At 48.2% G+C, this 22,987-nt stretch overlaps 1 protein-coding gene across 1 annotated transcript; it reads left to right on the top strand.

Moving 5' to 3' along the window:
• Positions 1–5: 5 nt before the first annotated feature.
• IFI27L1 (interferon alpha inducible protein 27 like 1) lies at positions 6–6,579 on the top strand. Its single transcript, XM_079768124.1, has 4 exons — positions 6–225; positions 3,926–3,955; positions 4,959–5,120; positions 5,653–6,579. The coding sequence occupies exons 1-4, from the start codon at positions 180–182 to the stop codon at positions 5,763–5,765; spliced, it is 351 nt and encodes a 116-aa protein (XP_079624250.1). The 5' UTR covers positions 6–179; the 3' UTR covers positions 5,766–6,579.
• The last annotated feature ends 16,408 nt before the right edge of the window (positions 6,580–22,987 follow it).

Raw genomic sequence — 22,987 nt, 5'->3', positions numbered from 1 at the left:
CGCTGCCGCCTGTGCAGTGTGAGAATGGAGAGCTTGGGGCAGCGACCTTTGGTCGCACATCTGCCGCCCTCTGTTTGCTCTTTTTCTGCTTCTCTTCCAGAGGAGGAAGAACCCTCCAGCCATCCTCTGTTGGTTCTACTCCTGGGGTGCCACCACCGGGACCCCCTGCAGGACCCCCAATGTGGCCTGGAACTGATTCCACAGACCAGCCCAAAAATACTGCAGGTAACGGGTCCCTGGGCACTGAGGCCTCACCCCACCATCACTGCTCTGCTCAGCCTTCTCAGCTGTCAGCATTGAGGCACACGTCCCTGGTGGGAAGCTCTACTACACCCAGATCACCAGAGAAGGGGCCCAGTGTATGTGGGCAATGAAGCCAGCGATGCTCTGGAGTCAGAGGGCCTACACTCCAGGTCCTGGCTCTTGGACTGACCTGTTGCCTGAGCCCAGGCCAGATACATAACCTCTGTAAACCTTGGTCAGTTTGTTTCTAAGTGCAGGGGTAGGTTTTTGTCATTGGCTCAGCACAAAGGTCTGCTGCTCAGCTTCTAGTCAGCTTGGCACATGCTCAGGCCTGGCTCTTTGCCAGTTAAAGTCCACTGCCAGCGGACCTATGGGTCCCACCACACCAAGGCCTGGGAAAGTTTCATTTCTCCTCTGTGCTCCTCCTCCCTTGACGCACCACGGCCTGGTGGATCCTTTCCTGCCAGGACACATCCTTGCAGAGCAGGCTCACCGCTGAGGTGGGGCCAGCCCAGGGACAGGGCAGCACAAGGTCCACTCTGTGTGTGTTTTAAATTGTGGCAAGATCCACGTAACATGGAATTTCGTCTGAGGAAGTTCATCTGAGTGGTGGTGATGTAAGAAATGTCTAAATATGTAGAGAATTCCTATAAGAATTTATTTGAGCCAAATTGACGACATATGCCAGGAGGCAAGATTTCAAATGTTCCCGAGTGTAACAGTTTTGCAGGCTCTTTTGTGCATTTGAAACGAAGGAGGAGACAAAGGAAGAATGAAGCTAAACCAGATGGGGATTGGGTTACGGGAAGTTAACAGGATGATGTGTTCTCTTGAGGATTAAAACCCCTTCCGGGGATAGTCTGGTATTTCAAGGGCGTGTTAATCTAGATGCACCACAACACTGGACAGGACTGGCATAAAACCTTTCACTAAGGAAGTTATAGGCCCGGGGAGCGACTCTCCACCATGACCTGCCCAGTTAGGAATGTGTGATCAGATCACCTGGGAAGTTACTTTCCATAGAACCCCTTTTATTCGCCCACAGTGGAATCATACAGTATTTGTCTTTTTGTGATTCACTTGTTTCCCTTAGCATAATGTCCCAAGATTCAACCATGTGTCACAATTTTGTTTATCCATTCATCAACCTTTGGACATTTGGATTGCTTTCACCTCGTGGCTATCTATACTAATAAAAGGGTAATATGCTAATTAGACTGGGAGACCTTCCAGGAGACCTTCTGGACATTCTTCTGGACAAAGCCATGGTGGTGGGGCTGAGGTAGAGGTGGTTAGGGGCCAAGAGGGGAGGGCAGTTGTGGGTGATCAGCCCAGGATGGGACGGCAATTGTGGGTGATCAGGCTGGTGGTGGGGGGGCAGTTGGGGGTGAGCAAGCTGGCAGGGGGGACAGTTGGGGGTGATCAGGCTGGTGGGGGGGCAGTTGGGGGTGAGCAGGCCGGCGGGGGGCCAGTTGGGGGCAAGCAGGCCAGCAGGCAGAGTGGTTAGGGGCAATCAGGCAGGCAGGCAGGTGAGTGGTTAGGAGCCAGCAGTTCCGGATTGCGAGAGGGGTCCCAAATTGTAGAGGGTTCAGGCTGGGCTGAGGGACACCCCCGCCCCCATGCACAAATTTTGTGCACCGGGCCACTAGTTGTAAATAACGCTGCTATGAACATGGGGTACAGGTATCTCTTCTAGACCCTGTTTTCAGGTCCTTAGGCAAATTCCCAGAAGTGGGACTGCTGGATCATAGGGAACTCTAATTTAATTGTTTGAGGAGCCTCCATACTGTTTTCCATAGGTGAGGGAAACATCTATTGGCAGCCTCCCATACGTGCCCCAACTGGGGATCAATCCCAAAATCTAGGTACATGCCCTGACCTGGAATCAAACCTGCAGGTTGGTGCACAGGAGGACACCCAACCAGCTGAGCCACCCGACTGGACTCTTTGCCCATTTTTTCAATTGGGTTATTTGTGTATTTTGTTTTCATAGGAATTCATTATATATTCTGAATATTAACTAACTCCTTATCAGATATATGGTTTGGAAATATTTCCTCCCATTCTGTAGATTGCCCTTCCACTCTATTGATTGTGTGCTGTCATAGTCACTTAAGGCTGCTATAACAAAATGCCCCAGACTGCGGGCTCATAAACAACACAACTTAGTTCTCACAGTTCTGGAGGGTGGAACATCCAAGATCAAGGCACCGACAGATGAGTGTTTGGTGAGAGCCCACTTCCTAGACAACCATATTTTGCTTCAACTTTACATGGAGGAAGGAATGAAGGGGCTCTCTGGGGCCTCTTCTATAAGGGATCTATGTAATCCCAATCATGAGGGCTCTGGGAGTAGGTCTGGGCTGGACATATCAATTTGTGTGTCATCAGAATGCAGGTGGTCCTGAACGTCGGGCTGGGTGAGGCGCCCAGGGGGTGGAGCTAAAGCAGAGAAGGGGTCTGAGGACTGAGCCCTGGGCATGCCACTGTCAGAGATCAGGGAGAGAAGAGAGGAGACCGAGCAGAAGCAGGTGTGGTAGGAAGAGAAGTGAGAAAGGATGGTTCCTGAAGGCCAGGTGAGGAAATGCTCCTAGCCAATCCTAAACACACCGAGTGGCTTTAAACAACAGAAATGCACTCTCCCACAGTTCTGGGGGCTGGACGTCCCAAATCAAGGTGTCCACAGGGTCATGCTTCTTCTGAAGGCTCCAGGGGAGGACCTGTCCCATGCCTCTTCTCGCTTCTGGTGGCTGCCAGAAATCCTGGGTGCATCACCCAGTTTGTCTCCATCTTCACATGGCCTTATGTCCAGGTGTCTAACCACTGTGCAACTGCCTCCCTCTCAATGTAGAACATGATTTCAAGGAGCTTTGCTATAAGGAGTGCATCAAAGTGAGGTGGCACAGAGGGAGAGGATGCCTTTGTTTTTCGGGTGGTGGGTGGTAGAACCTGGTTGGATGCTCTTGGGAATGGTTCTGGACAGAGGGAGACTTTGATGGTGCAGGAGCAAGGGAGAACACTGTAGGAGCACATCCTAGAGTCGGAGAGAGCAGGGCCCAGGGCCCAGGTGGCCAGGAGCCTGCACTGCTCAGCACAGAAGCCGGAGGGCAAGAAGAATGAGGGGCAGCCTTGGTGAAGGAAGGGAGTCTATGGAAGCTCTCTTCTGGTTGCCTTCGTTTTCTGAGTTAAATAGGAAGTAGGGAACCAGGAGGGTGGAGGTGCAGGTTTGAAGATTGGGAGAAGCTGTAAATTCTGGGTGTTCTCAGAGTGGGGGGAGTGAAGAGAACAGGAAACTTGGTGGGGTGCAGCACAAGAGAGGAAGAGGAGGGGAGAGAGTTAATGGTCTGCAAGGGGCACGTGTGATGGGCGGATATGGAATCTACATGGGTGAGGAGGGCACGGAGGACATGGGATGAATGAGGGGCAGCGATGGGGGTTATATTGTGTCCCCTCCAAGAGCGGGGGGAGTCTTTTCTGGGTGTTGCCTTTCCTGGTCTGGAGCGCCTCAGAGCTCTGGGCATCCCCCTCCACAAGCTCAGTACCTCAGATCTCTGTGGGGGAACAGCAGGGCCTGCTCTCTCCTCTGATCCCAGCTCCAGAGCCCCCTTCCCACTGTGGGCAGCAGCGGGTAGGCAGGGGGAGGCCAGCGTGCCGCACTCACATGTGTTCTCTTTGTTTCCAGTCAAGGTTGGTGCAGTCGTGATCGTAGGAGGTGAGTCTCTCTGGGAAGGAGGTCAAGCCCCCATCTGGCCCTGGGCCTCTGGGAGCAACCTCCTGCGACCAAGCCCAGGATTCCCTGGAGCCCCACGATGCGGGTGGGTAAGGGGGAGTGGGCAGGGGACAGAGGTGGAGTACCAGAGGTGAACCTTAGAGCGCAGGGACTAAAGTGAAGCCATGAACACACCCCAGTCCAAGCTCAGCTTCTCCCGGGTGTAAAGCTGTGGTCCTGGGCGAGCCATTCCATCTGCCTGAGCCCAGGCTTCCTCCCAGAAGGCAGGGCTGTCGGGAATGTGGGAGCGGAGCTCTGGCTGGTTCCCAGGAGCTGCTCTGGGCACCCTGGTAGCTCCTCCAATGAGCCCAGGGGTTAGCTGTGCTCTTGAGCAGGGTCCTCCAATACAGTGGCCAGAATTCAAATAAAACGTTTCTGTCACACTAGCCACACCTTGATGCTCAACAGCCATGTGGCTACAGTATTGGATGGAGCAGGTACAGAACATTTTCGTTGTTGAATGTTCTGTGACTGCACTGCTCTGGAGATGTAATATGGGGGGGGGCACCCCCTCCCCTGTACTGCTACAGCCCTGAGGGGCAGAGGGCGGGAGCCCCCACCCCATCACCTCTTCAGAAGAGCAGCGCTGATGTCATCTTCTGCTGACCCTGTGCTTGGGGGAGGGGGGAGCGCACTTTTTCCTACCAAAGGGAAGCTTGAAGGCCACTGCTTATTTCAACTTGTTTAGTTTCCACAAGGGCAACTGGGGCCCAGGAGGGCTGTGAGCCTCCCAGGTGTCACAGCAAAACAGAGACCTGAAGAGTCCTGGGATCCAGTTTACTCGCTTCTGTCACACCTACAGCCTTCCCTTGTGTTGGGTGCCTGTCCCTGCCCTGGGCCCCTCACAGAGCACAGCAGACCCCAAGTTCATGCCCCAGGAAGATGACAGGGAGACCTGAAGGAGCCTGTCCCATGGGGGCCAACCTCAAACGCTTCTTCCTCGCAGTGGTGGCCGTGGGTGCTGTGCCCGTGGTGCTGGGCGCCATGGGCTTCACCAGCACAGGCATCGCTGCCTCCTCCATCGCTGCCAAGATGATGTCATCAGCTGCCATTGCCAATGGGGGCGGAGTTGCTGCCGGCAGCCTGGTGGCCACGCTGCAGTCAGTAGGTAGGTGTCCAGAGCAGGAGGAGGAGGGATGAAGGGGTGGATCAGGGCCAGGATGGGATTCAGCCCAGAGTCTAAGCCTGAGGGAGGGCCTGTCCTCTCCCTCCAGTTGCGTGGTCCTCGGTCCCTGGTCCTTTGTCTCCCCTCTGCTGTCCCCTCTTTTGGTTTGAGGGGGGTGGGTGCAGGGGTACAGCCCAGCAGATATGCATTTCCAGTCAACCGTACAAAACCTGGGCCGCCCCCCCACCCCCCACTTCTAGACCCCAGCCTCATCTAGAAGGTGAGGTGCCTGCCATTTCTCACAAGGTCTGCCCTGTCTGTCACTGGTGGACTCACCACCAGAGCTCATGCCCCTCTTTGGGCAGCTGCTCCCCAGAGCAGACATCCTAAGGTTTTAGGAAGTAGAGGAGGGAGCAGGAGTGGGATGCTGGGGCCTCTGGCCGCCTGAGGTTCCTGGGATCTCTGACCTCCGCCCTTGCCAGGGGCTGCTAGGGCACCCTGTGCCCCTGTGGTTTCACCCTCTCTTCTTCCCCAGGGGCAGCTGGACTCTCCATATCATCCAAAATCCTCCTGGGTGTCACTGGGTCATCTCTTGGGGCCTGGATGTGGTCTTCCTCCAAGAATGGCTCAGATAAGGATAAGAAATAAAGAGGAGCCCTGGCCGGTTTGGTTCACTGGGTAGGGTCCCAGGTTCAATTCCGGTCAAGGGCATGTACCTTGGTTGCGGACACATCCCCAGTAGGGGGTGTGCAGGACACAGCTGATCAATGCTTCTCTCTCATTGATGTTTCTAACTCTCTATCCCTCTCCCTCTCTGTAAAAAAAATCAATAAAATATATTTTAAAAAATAAAAGGAAAGAAATAAAGAGGAGATACTGTCACCTTCCCTGGTGCCCGTGCTCCATTCTTGTGGACAGGGCAGGGCAGGGCGAGCTAGCGGGAACCCCGTAGGAACGAGCACCAATACCTCCGCCACTGGAAGCCAGGTCAGTACTGTCACTCACTTGTGAGCCTGAGGTCAGGTCTCCCCTCTGAGCCTCAGTTTGCTGCTCTTCAGATGGGGACATGGACCAAGTGTCTTCGAAGATCTCAGCCAGAGCCAGCGTGGTAGGATGACCTGGCTCTGGGGTCACTGTTTGAGCCACTGACCCTCAGCTATCAAGCCCTGTAGCCTCAGGCATTATCGACCCCCTCCGCTCCCCGCCCAGGACTCAGGGTCTGGCTCCATTCTGACTCTAGAACAGCCTTTTTCATCTCATGTACACATAAACGAGTTACTAAAATTCTGAGGCACACCAAAAAATATATTTTTTTGCCGATCTGACAAAAAAAAAAAAAGGTATAACTGATTCATCTAGTCCATTAGCTTGTGTTCATACCTAAAGCCTTCCTTTGTGTTGGGTCCCTGTCCCTGCCCTGTGACTCTCACAGAGCACAGCAGACCCCAAGTTCATGCCCCAGGAAGATGACCGGGAGATCTGAAGGAGCCTGTTTCATGGGGCCAACCTCAAAGGCTTCTTCCCCTACGTGTTGGCCCTGGCACTGCGCCCTTGGTGCTGGGCGCCATGAGCTTCACCAGCTCGGAATCCCTTCCTCCTTAACGGCCAAGATGATGTCAGCAGCTGCCATTGCCTATGGGGGTGGAGTTGCTGCAGGTGGCCTGGTGGCTACTCTATTGCACAGCAGGTCCTGGCCCTGGGACTGACTTGCATGACCCCAAGCCCATCACATGACCTCTCCAGACCTTGATCAGTTTGTTTCTGAGTGCGCCGTCTCTACTTCCATCCTTCTGACCGTGGTCCCGAGCAGCTCCTACCTTGGGTCCCATGTATGCACTGGCAGAGGGCTCACTCTAACCCACACAGGCCCCTTCCTTCAGCCACCCTACAAGGCAGTGCCCCCTTGCTGTGCTGGAGCCAGCCTGTGCTGGCTCGTGAGAGCCGATTGATCAGTGTTTCCAGGAACTTCACACGCCAGGTTTTAAACACAGCCATGACTATAAATAAACTTATGTGAACCTGTGATTAAATAATTTATATTAAAACAAAGGTAATACCCCGGTCGGTGTTGCTCAGTGGGTTGGGCATTGTCCTGTGTACCAAAAGGTCACCAGTTCCATTCCCAGTCAGGGCACAAGCCCAGGTTGTGTGTTCAATCCCTGGTAGGGGCATGTGGGGGTCGCAACTGATCAATGTCTCTCGTCTCTCGCTCCCCATTCCTCTTCTTAAAATAAATAAAAACATTTTAAACAAACAAAGGCAATAAATACTCCAAACGTGCCACTTGTAATTGTTTTCCTGTTACCTATGCTCTTGGGTTATTCATACCTATTGTACCTGCATGGAGGTGATATTGTAGAACAGGTGACACCACACATGTATTCCCATCTTGGTGGTTAGGGACTCTAGGTTGGCAGTTTGAAATTGCTTGTGGTGAAAATATTTACACCGAGGAAATTGGCAAATGTTACCAAATCAGGGCTTGATTTGTTTTCTTCAGTGTCTACTCTCTTTAGACTTGAGAAAGTGATGAAGAAAATGTTAATAATAAAGACACAGAAATCAGATGATTTGGGTTGTTATTTGGCTGTCAACTACTTTCAAGTGAGTTAATCTCTCTGACCCTCAATTTTATCAGGGGGGGGGGGGGAGGACTGGCCTGGCCAGCATAAAAATAATAAAATAAAATGTATAAACCCCTGGCTGAGTTGGATATCCACATGGTAAAAAAAAATCTTAATCCCTTGCTATAGACTGGATGCTTGTATTCCCCAAAAATTCATGTTGAAATCCCAATCACCAATGTGATGGTTTTTGGAGGTGGGGCCTTTGGGGGTGATTAGGTCATGAGGATGGAACCCTCATATATGGGATTAGCACCCTTATTAAAGAGACCCCCCCCAAAACTCCCTCACCCATTCTGCCATGTGAGGTTATACTGAGAAGATGGCCATCTATGACCATCCATGAGGACCAGCAGCAGACCCTCATCAGATGCTGAATCTGCCTCTGTGCTAACCTTGGACTTCCCAGCCTCCAGAACTGTGAGAAATAAATTTCTGTTGTTAATAAGCTACCCATGCCGAAACCGGTTCGGCTCAGTGGATAGAGCGTCGGCCTGCGGACTGGAGGGTCCCGGGTTCGATTCCGGTCAAGGGCACATACCTTGGTTGCGGGCACATCCCCAGTAGGGGGTGTGCAGGAGGCAGCTGGTCGATGTTTCTCTCTCATCGACGTTTCTAGCTCTCTATCCCTCTCCCTTCCTCCCTGTAAAAATCAATAAAATATATTTAAAAAAAAATAAATAAGCTACCCAGTCTATGCTATTTTTGTTATAACAGCCCAATGGACTAAGCCACCCTTACTTTATACCATACATAAAATTTCAAATAGATTATAGATCAAAGTGTGAAATGTAAAATAATAAAGGTTCTATAAGAAAACATAGGCGAGCCCTCACTGGGCAGCTCAGTTGGTTAGAGCATTGTCCTGATGTGCCAAGGTTGTGGGTTTGATTCCTAGTCATGGCACATATAAGAAGCAACCAACGTTTGCATAAATAAGTGGAACAACAAATCAGTGTTTAAAACTTTAAACTCCCTAGGAGGCTGAATGCCCTCCCGTCTTCACAGCCTTGTCCTTCAAGTGCCTGAAACCCCGCCTTTATGTCACCAGCCCAGCATCCTCAGTCTAGGGATTTTGTGATTCTCATTAGAAGATTCCTGCGTTCCTGCAGCTCTGGGTTCTGTGATTCTACTTCCTTCCTGAACAAATTTGAAGAATGAAATTGTGAGCCTCTTACTGCATTTTTATCTACCAGCAGCAGGGGGCACTCAGTACTTAAAAAATATATATATGCATGTCCATTATATCTGAATTGACAAGTGAAACCAGTATTGCTGTATCCTTTTGTTTACAGAGCACAGAATGTAATTTTTCCTTGAGTTGATCCTGGGTGATGCCTATTCCCATGCCTGTTTGGAAGTTCCTTCAAATGCATCAATCCAGTTCTGGAGTTTCCCATGTTTTCTGGAATGCTCAGTTGTTCCCAGAAAATAGTTCCTTTGCCACTGAGCCCCTGATGAAACTTCCGAGGCCCCCACCCACCCCACTTCCTCAGGCTGTCCTTGCTTTTGCTAAGAGTCTCCAGCTGCCATGTGACCCCATGTTGGCAGCTGGGCTGGGTGGAGAAAAAGCTTTGCGTTGTCCTGGAAACAGCACATGCTGGTATCAGCAAACAGCATGTTGTGCCTCGCTTGGGCTTAATGGATGGCTCCCTTTCTCTCTCAGGGCCTCAGTTTCCCCATCTGTTCAACAAGTGGTTAGTGAATTTTAAGGTGTAAGTGAATGCCACAGAATTCTTTCTCTAAAGGAAATCTGTCTAAATCCCATGTATAAAATAAATCAAAGTTGAGCAGTCCTATTTGAAGAATGAGGATGAAGAGAGTGGGGACTGGAAGAGGGTATGCAGAGCCCCACCCAATTGCTCCCCACCCCCCCCCACCCCCCCCCCCCACCAAGAAGCTCCTGAGGAACCCCAGGGAGTTTTAAATGCCTTTGCACTCAGTATCGGTGTTTTTTAAGAGTCTCTTCTTAGCCCAGCCGGTGTGGCTCAGTGGTTGAGCACTGACTTATGAACCAGGAGGTCCCAGTTCAATTCCCGGTCAGGGCACATGCCTGGGTTGCAGGCTCAATCCCCACTGTGGGACATGCAGGAGGCAGCTGATCAATGAATCTCTCTCATAATCGATGTTTCTATCTCCCTCTCTCCTTTTCCCTTCCTCTCTGAAATCAATAAAATTATATATTTTTTAAAGTAAGGAATCTCTTCCATCTCTGAGATGCTGGGATTCTCTGGAAGGCTGGTCCAGATCTGGTGCAGGGAAGGGTCCTATATCTTATCTTTTTTGTGACATATGCCCCTTTGAAGAATTGTGCTTTTAAATGCATAAAATAATATGCATAGGATGACAAAGGAACTATATTAAAAACGATATTGAGCCCTAGCCGGTTTGGCTCCGTGGATTGAGCGTCAGCCTGTGGACTGAAGGGTCCTGGGTTCGATTCCAGTCAAGGGCATATGCCCAGGTTTCGGGCTCAATCCCCAGTAGGGGGTGTGCAGGAAACAGCCGATCAATGATTCTCGCATTGATGTTTCTATCTCTCTCTCCCTTTCTCTTCCTCTCTGTAATCAATAAAAATATATTTTTTAAAAAATGATATTGAAATATGGTTATAAAAATATTTTTAAATTTTGTGATTAAATAATCCATATATATGTTTATTAATACATTAAATAACGATGTGTAAAATTAAACCCAGCCTCCTTACTCTGGCTCACAAGGCCCTGCAGGATCTGGCCCAGGCCTCTCTTTCAAGCTCCATCTTAAACAGATGTCCCTCGTATGCAAACATTCCAGCCATCCCAACCTTGGGAGCATTGGGATGTTCCCACTGCCTGGAAATTTCCTTTCCACATGCCCGCTGGTCCCCCACCACCAACAATCCCATGTCTTATGGCTGGTCCTTCCCCATCCTTCAGGTCCCAGTATAAAAGTCTCCCCTCTGATGCCTTCCCTGGCCACCCTTAGTAAACTAGGTCCCGTCCTTCTCTGCATGGTACCCCACTCAATACAATTTTATTTTGTATAATTATAATTATGCAAATTTATAATAATTTGCATGCTGAGTATATACTGTTATTTATGTACTTAGTGTCCACCTCCCCTCCACAAACGCATGGACCACATCTTTCTCTGTTCCCCTATTTCATACTTCTCACCTAGGACAGGGCCTTCTACATGCCAGGTGCTTATCTAGTTGTTAAATGAATACATGCAGTGGGCCCACCCTGTGGGTAAGAGTTGCTAGTTCCATGAAACAGGTAGATACCTATTGCATATGTAAGCAACCAGCACAAAACCTGGCACACAGGTGCTTCATAAATGGCAGGGATGGTTTTTGTGTCCCTCTGAGTTTTCCCCTGCATGTCCTTCTGCTCATTCTTCTCTGTCCAAAGTCCACATCCAAAGTCCCAGCTCCATCCAAAATGAATGCCTGGGCCTCCGGGGCCCTCCCATCCAGCCTGCCTGTCTCACCAGGCCAGTCTGCTGCTTTCCTCCCCAAAGTCATCTCAAGAAGCTTCCCCACTGGGCTTTCAAGGACCCCAGGACCATGGAGGCGGGCCATTCTATTCCGCTGAAATTCTGGAGGCATGCCTGGCCTGCAAGCTGTCAAATTACTGGTGGGGTTCCCCCTGCCTGAGAGGAGAGGGAGTCTCCATCACCCCTCAGAGGAGATTTCACCTTTGCCGTTGGGTGTGACTTTGGTGGAGTGGCCAAGGGGCAGGGCTAGAGCAGTCCGTTCCCTCAGGAGCCAGGAAGCTGAGAAGGAAGGAAGGGTCTCGGGAATGAGGGATGGTGAGTGGGTTCTCCCTGGTCCCAGGGGGAAAAGGGCGGAGAGGACAGATGTCTGAGTCATGTGACAGGGTTCCAGAAGGGGCACTGCCAAAGCCACTGCCCTGTAAACTGACTGCTGATTGTGGTTTGGGGATACAGTGCTTGCAAGTGGGGTAGCTGAAGGGCCTGCACTCCCACCTAGCAGGTGGCCAAATAAATGTGCGCTTGCTTCAGTCCGTCTTCCTCCCCACTGGCCTGTTCCCCGCTACCTGGGTGGCTGAGGCGGCCTAGCAGGGACTCCGTGCTCTGCTTTACCTCTCCAGGGTTATTTCCTAGCAGTGGGACAAGTGTAGGGTGGGACCGCATCCCTGGGATGACCTTTCCTCCCCTGCCATATGGCTGGTCATGTGGTTTAGACCCCCTGACCTTTCCTCCCTGGAGATAACATCTAGGCCTCAGTTGTGTTTCAGCTCCAGGCCCAGAAAAGCAGCAAAGCCAGGTAAGCACTGCCAAGGCTGGCCTCCGGACCAGCTGCATCGAGTAATGACCCCCGGCCCTGGCACCGACCAATCAGTGGAGGACTCCAACCCTGAAAGGACACCCCTGGAAACTGCTGGATACGCTATTGAGGTCTCCACCTGGGACCTCCCCTAAAGTCTCCACCCGTAACACCCTGAGGATGGAGGACCAGGGTGCTCCCCCTCCTGGGAGCTGGCCCCGTGCCTTTCCCTCCCCCCGCGAACTTCCCCCAGGTCTGTCCCCTTTACCTGCCTCACTTCTCAGCTCCAAGGGCCTTCCTTTGCCTCTATAACTTGTTTCCTCAGCCCATTTCTTCTACAACTTACTTCTTCTTCCTCTGTGATGTTCTAAATAAACACTTTCTTATAGTTTGAGTCTTGGGCCTGAATTCTCTCCTAGCCAGAACTCAAGTACCGAGGTTGCTGAACCCAGGTCTGGTCTCACCCCGCTGGCCACTTTCAAATCTGGCAGGTTTCTCACCTCAGACAACACAAGTACAGCTATTCTTTATCTGAAAACCTGGGGACTTTCTTCCATTAAATATTAAGAATCCCCTTTCTTCCTATTTCTTTTTCTTTTCTTTTCTTTTTTTTTTTTTTTTTGCTTGTTTCTTCGTTTTTCTTTTGTTGTTATTTTTATTTATTTATTTTTTATTATTGATTTCAGAGAGGAAGGGAGAGGGAGAGAGAAACATCCATGAGGAGAGAGAATCATGGATCGGCTGCCTCCTGCACGCCCCCCACTGGGGACGGAGCCCACAACCCCGGGCATGGGCCCTTGACCGGGAATCGAACCCGGGACCCTTCAGTCCGCAGGTCGATGCTCAACCACTGAGCCACACCAGCCAGGGCCCTATTTCTAATGGTATTTTCATTTCCCTTTAAACTTTCATGGTCAGCCTCCCTTAAGCTTCTTTTACCTCCTGGAGGCCCTTTGGGCTTTGGTTAACACACTCCTCAAAGTCCTTCCGGGTTCTGCATGCTCTCCCTCTTGGCAGCCCAGGGGTGCCTTTCCCTGGCACCTCTTGTTCCGCCCAGACACGTTACCTTTGCCTTTCTTTCTCCTAAGCTCCAAGGGCCCTTCTTTTGCTTCTGTAACTTGTTTCCTGAGCCTACGAAGCCCAGCGGGCTCACTGTGTAACCAAACCCGGATTCTGCTGCATGTTGCAATGCAAGCCACACTCCTGAGACAGGGGCTGCACGGGGGCTGACCAGCAGCCCCTGAACAAATGAACAGATTACTCCGACACAGTTTCACTGTGGGGGAGAGGGCTCAGGGGCTTGCCTGGCTCAAGGGTCCAAGCAGTCTCGATTGCCGGCCTCCTTCGGCTTTTATTGGAATTTTTATCTTTAGATACAATCAGTTGGGTGAGTAATCTTGGGAGGACACACGTGTTTACATTGCCCTCTAGGCAAGGGTATCCAGGGATTAAGCATAAGGATTCCAGTAAACCCCGGGGGTGTGCATATGCACAAACTTGTTCGGAAAGGTCAAGGAATAATTGGGGCGCCGCCTTCGACACTCCCCTAAGTCTCCCCTAAGTCGGAATTCCGATAAACGGGGCAGGCGGCCTTCCACACTCTTCCCTTTTATCAGAATATCCTCCTTACAAACTTTCCAACCAAGTCTCGTGTGCTCCCCAGCAGTGCTGGTAAAAGGAAAGAGGTTTATTGGAGTGCTGGCATCCCAAGGAGATGGGGCACTCTTCCCAATCCTCAAAAACCCATCTCCCCTTCGCAGAGCAGGCCAGGGTTTTTATCAAGGAGGAGAGTGAAAACAGAACAGAGACCAGGGGGAGGGATGTGGGCAATCCGTCTTTCCTGGGAGTAAAGAGAAGGGGGTGGCGGGAGGAGGGACCGAGGGAGTGTTGCTTCTCAAGGTTTCGTCCTCCCCTTCTGCTGAGTTTGTAGTTTTACCACGGACACCAGTGGATCCTCACAGGTGTGCCAGGCATCCCCTTCTCCCCAAAGCAGCTTTCTTTTCAGCTGTAAAAAAGAAGCTAGATAAGAAAGAATAACACAGGGTTTTAATTACACATTCTTAAGATATCAGAGGTTGGCTGCAGCCTTAACACAAACAGAATGCATAATCTTTTTATCGCTTAATTAGAATGTTAATTTGTGGTTACAATTTCTATTACCGTGGTAACTTTCTAAATGAACTTTCTCTTACCAGGAGCAGTTTGTCTAGGCAGTTCTGGTTTAGCTTCTCTCATGAGGGCCTCTGATGAGCTGAATCTTTTTTTTTTTTTTTAGTCTGACTGCTTCTTTATCCTCCACTTCGTGCAAGGCACACAGTTACCCGGTGTCAGGAAGGCTAGAGTGGGGCTTGGGTAGTAAAGGGCGGGGCTCTCTCAACTTCCTTTTTGGTGTCGTGCTGCTTTGATATAAAAGAACCCAGCTGCCCAGCCAGCACGGCTCAGTGGTTGAGAGTCAACCTATGAACGAGGAGGTCCCGGTGTCCTCAAGGAATGGCAGCTGGCTTCCCCCCAGGCCTGGGTGAGTCACCTGGAGAGCAAGACTGAAGGAAGCCCTCACGCTCAGGTGGTACAAATGCAAGGTCAGCACCTGCGATTAAATGTCACCCTAAATTTTGTGTCGTAGATGCCCTGCGTACCTCCGTCTAGTCTCAGCCTTGTCCCCCACAGCGAGCAATGCAAGAGGTCAATGAGGAAGCCACAATATCTTTTCTGGGTCACCCTGGAAGCCAGAAGTCACCACTTCCATCATCCTGTACACTGTACAGTATACAGGTTTCCTAGAACATCCCCAATTCAATGTGGGAGAAGAATGCACAAGGACTGTGAGTACCAGAGAGGAGATGCAATAATGTCTGGGATTTGCTATAAAGTCATCAGGACTGGAGGGACTTCGTGAGAGCACAAATCAAACAAGACTGACCACCAGCTGATCAATGTTGCGTGTGGTTGATCGGTACATGGAGGTCCATTACACTGTGCTGTCTACTCTAGCAAATGTTTTTCCACAATAAAAGGTTAAGCCGTGACCGGTTTGGCTCAGTGGATAGAGCATTGGCCTGTGGACTGAAGGGTCCCAGGTTCGGTTCCGGTCAAGGGCATGTACCTTTGTTGCAGGCACATCCCCAAGTGGGGAGTGTGTAGGAGGCAGCTGAATTGATGTTTCTCTCTCATTGATGTTTCTCTCTATCCCTCTCCCTCTCCATTCCTCTCTGTAAAAAATCAATAAAATATATATTTTTAAAAAGTTAAAACAAAAAATATGATGTGATAGAGGTGGCAGTTTTCCTGCTCAGCCATAGTGGAGCAACTGCTGGTCCCAACCCAAGTTCACCTTTTTCCTGATGCTGGAAAGAGTATTTGGTGACCAATTGCCTCGTTGGACAGAATTAGCTGAAAGCTAACATAATAACTTTTATCAAAAATAATTTGAAAGGAAAAATAGTCACCCAAAGTCCATAGTTTGCCTAGGGCTTACTCTTGCATAAGTATCTATATGGAATAATAACATTTATTTTAAAAATTTACACCTGTAAAACCATATTATGTAATTTAAAAATACTTAATTTTTACATGAGTAGAGATGTAAGTGGGCATAGAGGGGATAAATAGTGATGGAAAAATAAAATAACATTTAAAAAATATTTTATTATTATTTTTTAAGGGAAACACTGAGAGTTTTGCCTTTTCCAGAATGTTACATAGTTGGAATCCTACAGCATCCAGCCTTTTCAAATTGGCTTTTTTCACTTAGTAATAAGTGAAAATGTCTTTCATTCTTTTCATTGTACCATGTAATTTTTATAGATGTATAATTGCATATTGAGAATATAAAGATTTATAGTAATAATAAACATTAATTTATAACAGTGGTTACTTCTGAGTGGAGGATGCAGGGTCAGAGGAGCCTTCATATATAAGTTGCTTTTTTTGTTTGTTTGTTTATTTTAAATATATATTTTTATTTATTTCAGAGAGAGATAGAAACACCAATGATGAGAGAGAATCATTGATCGGGTGCCTCCTGCACGCCCCCTACTGGGGATCAAGCCCACAACCCAGGCATGTGCCCTTGACCAGAATCCAACCTGGGACCCTTCAGTCTGCAGGCTGATGCTTTGTTCACTGAGCCAAACTGGCTAGGGCAATATATAAATTGTTTTTTTAAAGGTCAGAAACAAATATGATAAAGCTGGATGGTGAGTATATGGGCATTTGTTATTCTATAGTCTTATGTTTAAGATATTTCATAATGTAACAAAAAAGAAATATTTCATAATTTTAATGTAAATTATATCTAAAAAAAGCAAGAATACCTACTGCTATTCAACCTTGTACTAAAAGTCTCAACCAATGTAATAAAACAAGAAAAAGAAAAAAGAAACATTTAAGAAATTGGCAAATGATCCAAATACTGCCACAGTGCCTGAAATAAGAGATATTTAAGGGGACTCAGGTAAAGGATTTTTTTAAATAACATAAAAGCATTTGTTCAAGGGTAGGAATAGTATGAAGAAGACTTCCTTGAATGATATACAGGAAGATAAGAGGCCCTGAAAGTTTAATAGTACAAACTTAAAAGGATGAGTATTAGATTCATTCATACACTCTGCATAACTTTCCATTGATTCAGGGCCTCCTGTATGAAAGCATTATGCTGTTTGGGAGCCTTTTATTGAATACAAGTAGAGACCCAGTGCACGAAATTCATGCACAGGTAGGGTCCCTAGCAGCTGCCGGCTGCCAGCTGGAGCCTTCCTTCATTCCTCGCCGCCCCCGGTGGTCAGCACATGTTATTGAGAACGATCGAACTTCCAGTAGGTCTAACTCCCAAGGGGACGCTTTGCATATTAGGCCTTTCTATAGAGAGAATGCTTCGTTAGCCAATTTATTGCTTCCTGTTTTGATTCTTTTATTTCCTAAGTCAGCAGTCTCACTTTTAACCAAGTGCGTGTTGTAGAGAAAGAATGAAAAAGAGGAACTCTTTCTCGTGTTAACTATTTTTCTTCTGAAATGACATTAATGTCCATGTGTTTTCCTGAACGTCACAATCCAGCTTTACTATGCAATTCAGCTTTGGTTTGGGGAAGTCATGGGTTACGGGATATCAGCCAAAGAGAATAGTGGCTTTTGGCAACATATTTTCATGCTCATTGAGGGCTGAAGATAGAAGATGTGACAAGGGATAATACTGATAGTATGTCTTTGATTTACTGAACCCGAAATTGAAAAATAAGTTTTATTTGGAAGAGAAAGTATAAGAAAATGATTCGACAAGTGATTTTCAGGGTATGAGGTGAGATCAGCCAGACTCAGCCCAAAGTCTTAGATTCTTTCACCTGTAGCAACATCTACAGATGCCTTGGGGCTGGAAATCAGATGAGCTGTATTCAAGTCCTGCTTGGTGGCTAACTTGCTGTCTGATTCAACCTTGTACTAAAGGTTGAATGTCACAAGTCATGTTTCCTTCAGTATCTCGATTTCTTTATTTGCAAAGTTATTCCAGCTCTAAAATTCTGCATCCATAGTCAGAAAGGGACTTCATTAAATCTAGAAAGAAGGTTACTAGAAGTTGGAACAAGAGGGTCTCTGGTCAACTCTCATGCATTCATTTGGTATTCAGCCAACATTTGCGAAGTGCTTACAATGTTTGGAGGGACTGAATAAAAACACATAGTGGAGGTTGTTAATGTACTAAGCAGTGGTTACTGAGCAAAATCTGATGGAGGGAACCAGATCCTTCAAGAGCATTTTGTTGGAGCGCCAGGGTTTTCCTCAGTAGGCACTTGGGCAAAGCCCTTTTCTTGAAGATAGTTCTCCAGGTAGGGGACTTTCTTGAAATCTTTAGCTTGAGCTCCAGGGGAAATCTGGTCTTAAGGACAGGGAGAGGGTGAGGAAGCTTCAATTGCCCAGGTCCAGCTTGAGGGTCAACTGATAGTCATCATGTGCTCTTGATTACCTGCTTCAACAATGAATAAATAAAGTGTGGTACATTCTAACAATAAAATATTACTGAGCCATAAAAAAGAATGAAGTACTGATACATGCTACAACATGGATAACCTTGAAAATATGTTAAATGAAAGAAGCCAGACACAAAAGGCCCATGATGCGTGATTATATATATGAAATGTCCAGGAAAAGCTGATCTATAGAGATGAAAAGTAGATTTGTGGTTGCCTGGACCGAATGGGTGGGAACCAATAGTGATAGCAAGTGGGTATAAGAGATCTTTTGGGATTGGTGGAAATGTTCTAAGATTAGATTGTGGGGATGGTTGCTCAACTCTGTACACTTACTATAAATTATTGAATTGTATACTTCAAATGAATGAATTGTATGCTAAATAGATTGCATCTCAATAAAGCTATTTTGGTTTTTTTTTTAAATGAGAAAGAACCATTGCACACTATGTTGAAGTAAAGTTGCTACCCCTTTCCTTAACAAGGGCCATCTTTTATTCTGAGAATAGTTACTTACTACTATTTTTTTTTTCAGTTAATATGTCCTTTTCTTCTGGAAATCAAGTAACAGAAAAAGGCAGCAATAGTAATTTAAAAAAAAAATCATTCTTGAGAGATGGTGACATAGGTAAACATCTGAACTTGCTGCCACACACAACCACTTCAAAACTACAATTAAAAGACAAAACGGACATCATCCAGAACCACAGGAAGGCTGCTGAGTGGAAATTCTACAACTAGAAGGGAAGAGGAAAAGCACACTGAGACTCAGAGGAGCTGCGGAAATAAAGTCCAGAGGCACAGAGGTGCGCACACGGAGAGGGCTGGCAACTGAGTACGCGACTGGCTTTTTCAATCCACAGGGAGACACAAGCTCCTGACTGCTCTGAGCTCCAGTTCCGGGCAAGACTCTGGGGACCCAGACTCATATGGGGAGAAACTGAACTGTCTGGCAGCGGGCGGAACTCAAGGGCAGCTTTCTCTCAGAGGTGCTTGCAGGGACTACCAAGGGACACTGAGACCCGGGGGCCTCCTAGGGCAGAGCTGATGGGAAGCCATTGCTGTTTGCTCTGCCCTGAGACTCCGCCCCATCCAAGCTGAGCGCAGAGGCTTTTGCATATGAATGGCCTGGCCCTTTGAAATCTAAACTTACCTAACAAACTGCAGCTGAGTCAGAAAGACCCAGAACATCCAAAAGAAGGCCCAAGGCCCCAAGCAGCTTGCATTGCTTCACAGCTGGGCCTCATCTGGGCACCTCCAAAACCCAAACAAAGAAGAGGAATCTGAAGATCTCTCTGTAGCTCCTGCTGGGTGGCCTCAGGTAGTGGCTGACTTTGCACCTCCTTGGAGATCCAAGAGGCAGGGTACCTAGGGGTCAGAGTAGGACCATCCAGATTACAACTCCTCAGATCCATAAGGGACACACTCAGGGGGCAGACTCAGTGAGCACCAAAGCCCCACTAAAGGAAGTCTTGCCTCGTAAGAGTGTCTCCAGCACAGAAGTTCTCCCATTGTAGACACAGCTGATCCTCACAGCCAATTGGCCTGGAGGCCAATTCCTCCCAGTGATACCAACAACAATCAAAGCTTAACTACAACAAGATTGTGCATACAGCCCACAAAGGGGTGCACCAAGAGTGTCCACCTCAAGTAACTGGGGAGGCCGAGCCACTGGGCCCTATAGGACACCTAGCACACAAAGCCACTCTATCAACTCAGGGAAGCAGCCAAAATGTGGAGACAAAGAAACAGGTCACAAATGAAAGAAATGGAGGAAAGCAAATGACTGGATATAGAGTTCAAAAGCACGGTTATAAGGTTTTTCAAGAATTTTCTAGAAAAGGCCGATAAATTTAGTGAGACCCTCGAGGATATGAAAAAGGATCAACTAGAAATCAAGCATACACTGACTGAAATAAAAAATAATATACAGAGATCCAACAGCAGACTAGAGGATCCCAAGAATCAAGTCAAAGATTTGAAATACAAAGAAGCAAAAAACACCCAACTGCAAAAGCAAAAATAAAAAGGAATCAAAAAAGTTGAAGATAGTGTAAGGAGCCTCTGGGACAACTTCAAGCATACCAACATCTGAATTATGGGGGTGCCAGAAGAAAAGAGAGCAAGATACTGAAAACCTATTTGAAGAAATAATGACAGAAAACTTCCCCCACCTGGTGAAAGAAATAGACTTACAAGTCCAAAAAGCGCAGAGAACCCCAAACAAAAGGAATCCAAAGAGGACCACACCAAGACACATCATAATTAAAATGCCAAGAGCAAAAGACAAAGAGAGAATATTAAAAGCAGCAAGAGAAAAACAGCTAGTTACCTACAAGGGAGCACCCATATGATTGTCAGCTGATTTCTCAACAGAAACTATGCAGGCCAGAAGGGAGTGGCAAGAAATATTCAAAGTGATGAATAGAAAGAACCTACAACCAAGATTACTCTGATGAACAGAATAATCTGGTGAATATAATAGAATCAGGGGTATAGAAAGTAAGTGGACTGATAATCCTTGAGGGGAAAGGAGTGTGTGGGTGCGGGAAGAGACTGGACAACAATCATACACCTTTGGATGAGGACAGTTGCGGGGGGCGGGGGGGGTAAGGGCATGGGGGGTGGTGGGAACTGGGTAGAGGGGAGCTATGGGGGGAAAAAAGAGGAACAACTGTAATAATCTGAACAATAAAGATTTTTTAAAATTTTTAAAAAATAATAAATCATTCTTCTCTGGTGAGTAAAAAGCAAACATCCTGTGCCAGTTCTTGAAAATTTGTGAAAACTGTACTGATCTGTGAAGTTCAAGAGTTTGGGAAGCCATAGACCAGCTGATTTGTTCAACTGGGAAGAGGTCTTAGGGATCAATGAGTTCAACCCTCTCGTTTTCAAGATGAGAAAAGGTGGAGGATCTGGATAGTTCATTCTGTTTCCATTCTCACTGCTGCCTCCAAGGTGCCTTTTGATTCCAGGCATCTACTAGTAAGAACTCTTTATCTACCTATCTGTGCACACTAAGGTATGACATTCTGGGCAGGTCAAAATGTTAAGAGGCTTTGCCTGGCCTGCATGACTCAGTGGTTGACTATCTGGCAGCAGGCGGAACTCGAGGGCGGCTTTCTCTCAGAGGTGCTTGCAGGGACTACCAAGGGATCCTGAGACCCAGGGGCCTCTTAGGGCAGAGCTGACAGGAAGCCATTGCTGTTTGCTCCGCCCTGAGACTCCTCCCCATCCAAGCTGTGCTCAGAGGCTTTTGCATATGAATGGCCTGGTCCTTTGAAATCTAAACCTACCTAACAAACTGCTGTGGACTCATCCCCAGTTGGGGCCATGCAGGAAGCAGCCAATCAAAGATTCTCTCTCATCTTTGATGCTCTCTCTCTCTCTCTCCCTCTCCCCTTCTCTGAAATAAATAAAAAAAATATTTTTAAAAATATTAAGAAGCTTCACTCCCAACACAGTTCTAGGGAAATGCTTGGTTCCACTGAGCTGAGTTAATCTGGGTAAGTCACTGACTTTGACCCGCCCACACCTTCACATGACAGTCAAAGACTATGAAGTGTATCTGTCAAGTGACTAAGAAGTGCTTACTGGCCTAAAGGAAAAGATGTTGACTGTGTTGGTAACTAAGGGTTCTTCCCTAAGACGCAGCAACAGGACATGTGATTTGTAACCCTGGGGCTGGACTCCAACGTCGCATTCTCGGTTTCACTCTTTTTTTTAAAAAAATATATCTTTATTGATTTCAGAGGGGAAGGGAGAGGGAGAGAGAGATAGAAACATCAATGATGAGAGAGAATCATTGATTGGCTGCCTCCTGCACACCCTACACAGGGGATCAAGCATATGCCCTTAGCTGAAATCAAACCATGGACCCTTCAGTCTATAGGCCGACACTCTATCCACTGAGCCAAACTGGCTAGGGCCTCGGTTTCACTCTTGTTGCTGGAGATACACCATGTTAAAATGCCTTGTCCCCCAAGGGTCAAGGAACTTGGGGAATGCAAAGATTAATTAGTGATGCCTGTCTTTACTTATTTACACCCAGTCTTGATCCAAAAGCAACTGAAGGCAGCTTTTGAGTTAAAAGGGAGAATGATAATGAAGTTATCTAAATACTAGAGGCCCGGTGGACGAAATTTGTGCATGGGATGTGTGTTTGTCCCTCAGCCCAGCCTGCACCCTCTCCAATCTGGGACATCCCTCTCACAATACAGTATTGCTGGCTCCCAACCGCTCGCCTGCCTGCCTTCCTGATTGCCCCTAGCTGCTTCTGCCTGCCAGCCTGATCACCCCCTGATCACTCCCCTGCCAGCTTGATCGACGCCTAACTGCTCCCCTGCTGGCCCGATTGCCCCTAACTGCCCTCACCTACTGACCTGGTCACCCCTAACTGCCCTCCCCTGCAGACCTGGTTGCCCCCAATTGCCCTCCCCTGCTGGCCTGGTCACCCCTAACTGCCCTCCCTTGCCAGCCTGGTCGCCCCTAACTGTCCTCCCCTGCAGGCCTGGTCACCCCCAACTGCCCTCCCCTGCAGGCCTGGACCCTCTCCCCCAACTTCCTTCCCCTGCAGGCTTGGTCCCCCCAAGTGCCCTCCCCTGCAGGCCTGGGTCCCCCGCAACTGTCCTCCCCTACAGGTCTGGTTGTCCTCAACTGCCCTCCTCTGCCAGCTCGGTCACCCCTAACTGCCCTCCCCTTCAGGCCTGATCGCCCCCAACTGCCCTCACTTGCAAGCCTGGTCCCTCCCAACTGCCCTCCCCTGCTGGCCTGATCGCCCACAACTGCCCTCCCCTGCCAGCCATCTTGTGGTGGCCATCTTGTGTCCACATGGGGGTGGCCATCTTGTGTGTTGGAGTGACAGTCAATTTGCATATTACTCTTTTATTAGATAGGATGGAAGTCATGTTCTGTTCCTAAACCCAACTTTTTATTTAAAATGTCCATAGAAAATATTCAACTAAATTTTTATACTTCTTAGCTCTTTAGTACAAAAATAACTTTATTGAAATA

The sequence above is a fragment of the Cnephaeus nilssonii genome (assembly GCF_951640355.1).
Source record: "Cnephaeus nilssonii genome assembly, chromosome: 4".
Classification (NCBI taxonomy): Eukaryota; Metazoa; Chordata; class Mammalia; order Chiroptera; family Vespertilionidae; genus Cnephaeus; species Cnephaeus nilssonii.
This window is presented reverse-complemented; position numbering and strand designations above follow the sequence as displayed.

What these genes read in the sequence shown, in the direction of transcription:
- IFI27L1 (XM_079768124.1), top strand. Translation starts at nt 180, where the DNA reads ATGTGGCCTGGAACTGATTCCACAGACCAGCCCAAAAATACTGCAG. An exon ending in CCAGCCCAAAAATACTGCAG is followed by an intron (nt 226 to 3,925) that starts GTAACGGGTCCC and finishes CTTTGTTTCCAG; the next exon opens with TCAAGGTTGGTGCAGTCGTG. An exon ending in TGCAGTCGTGATCGTAGGAG is followed by an intron (nt 3,956 to 4,958) that starts GTGAGTCTCTCT and finishes TCTTCCTCGCAG; the next exon opens with TGGTGGCCGTGGGTGCTGTG.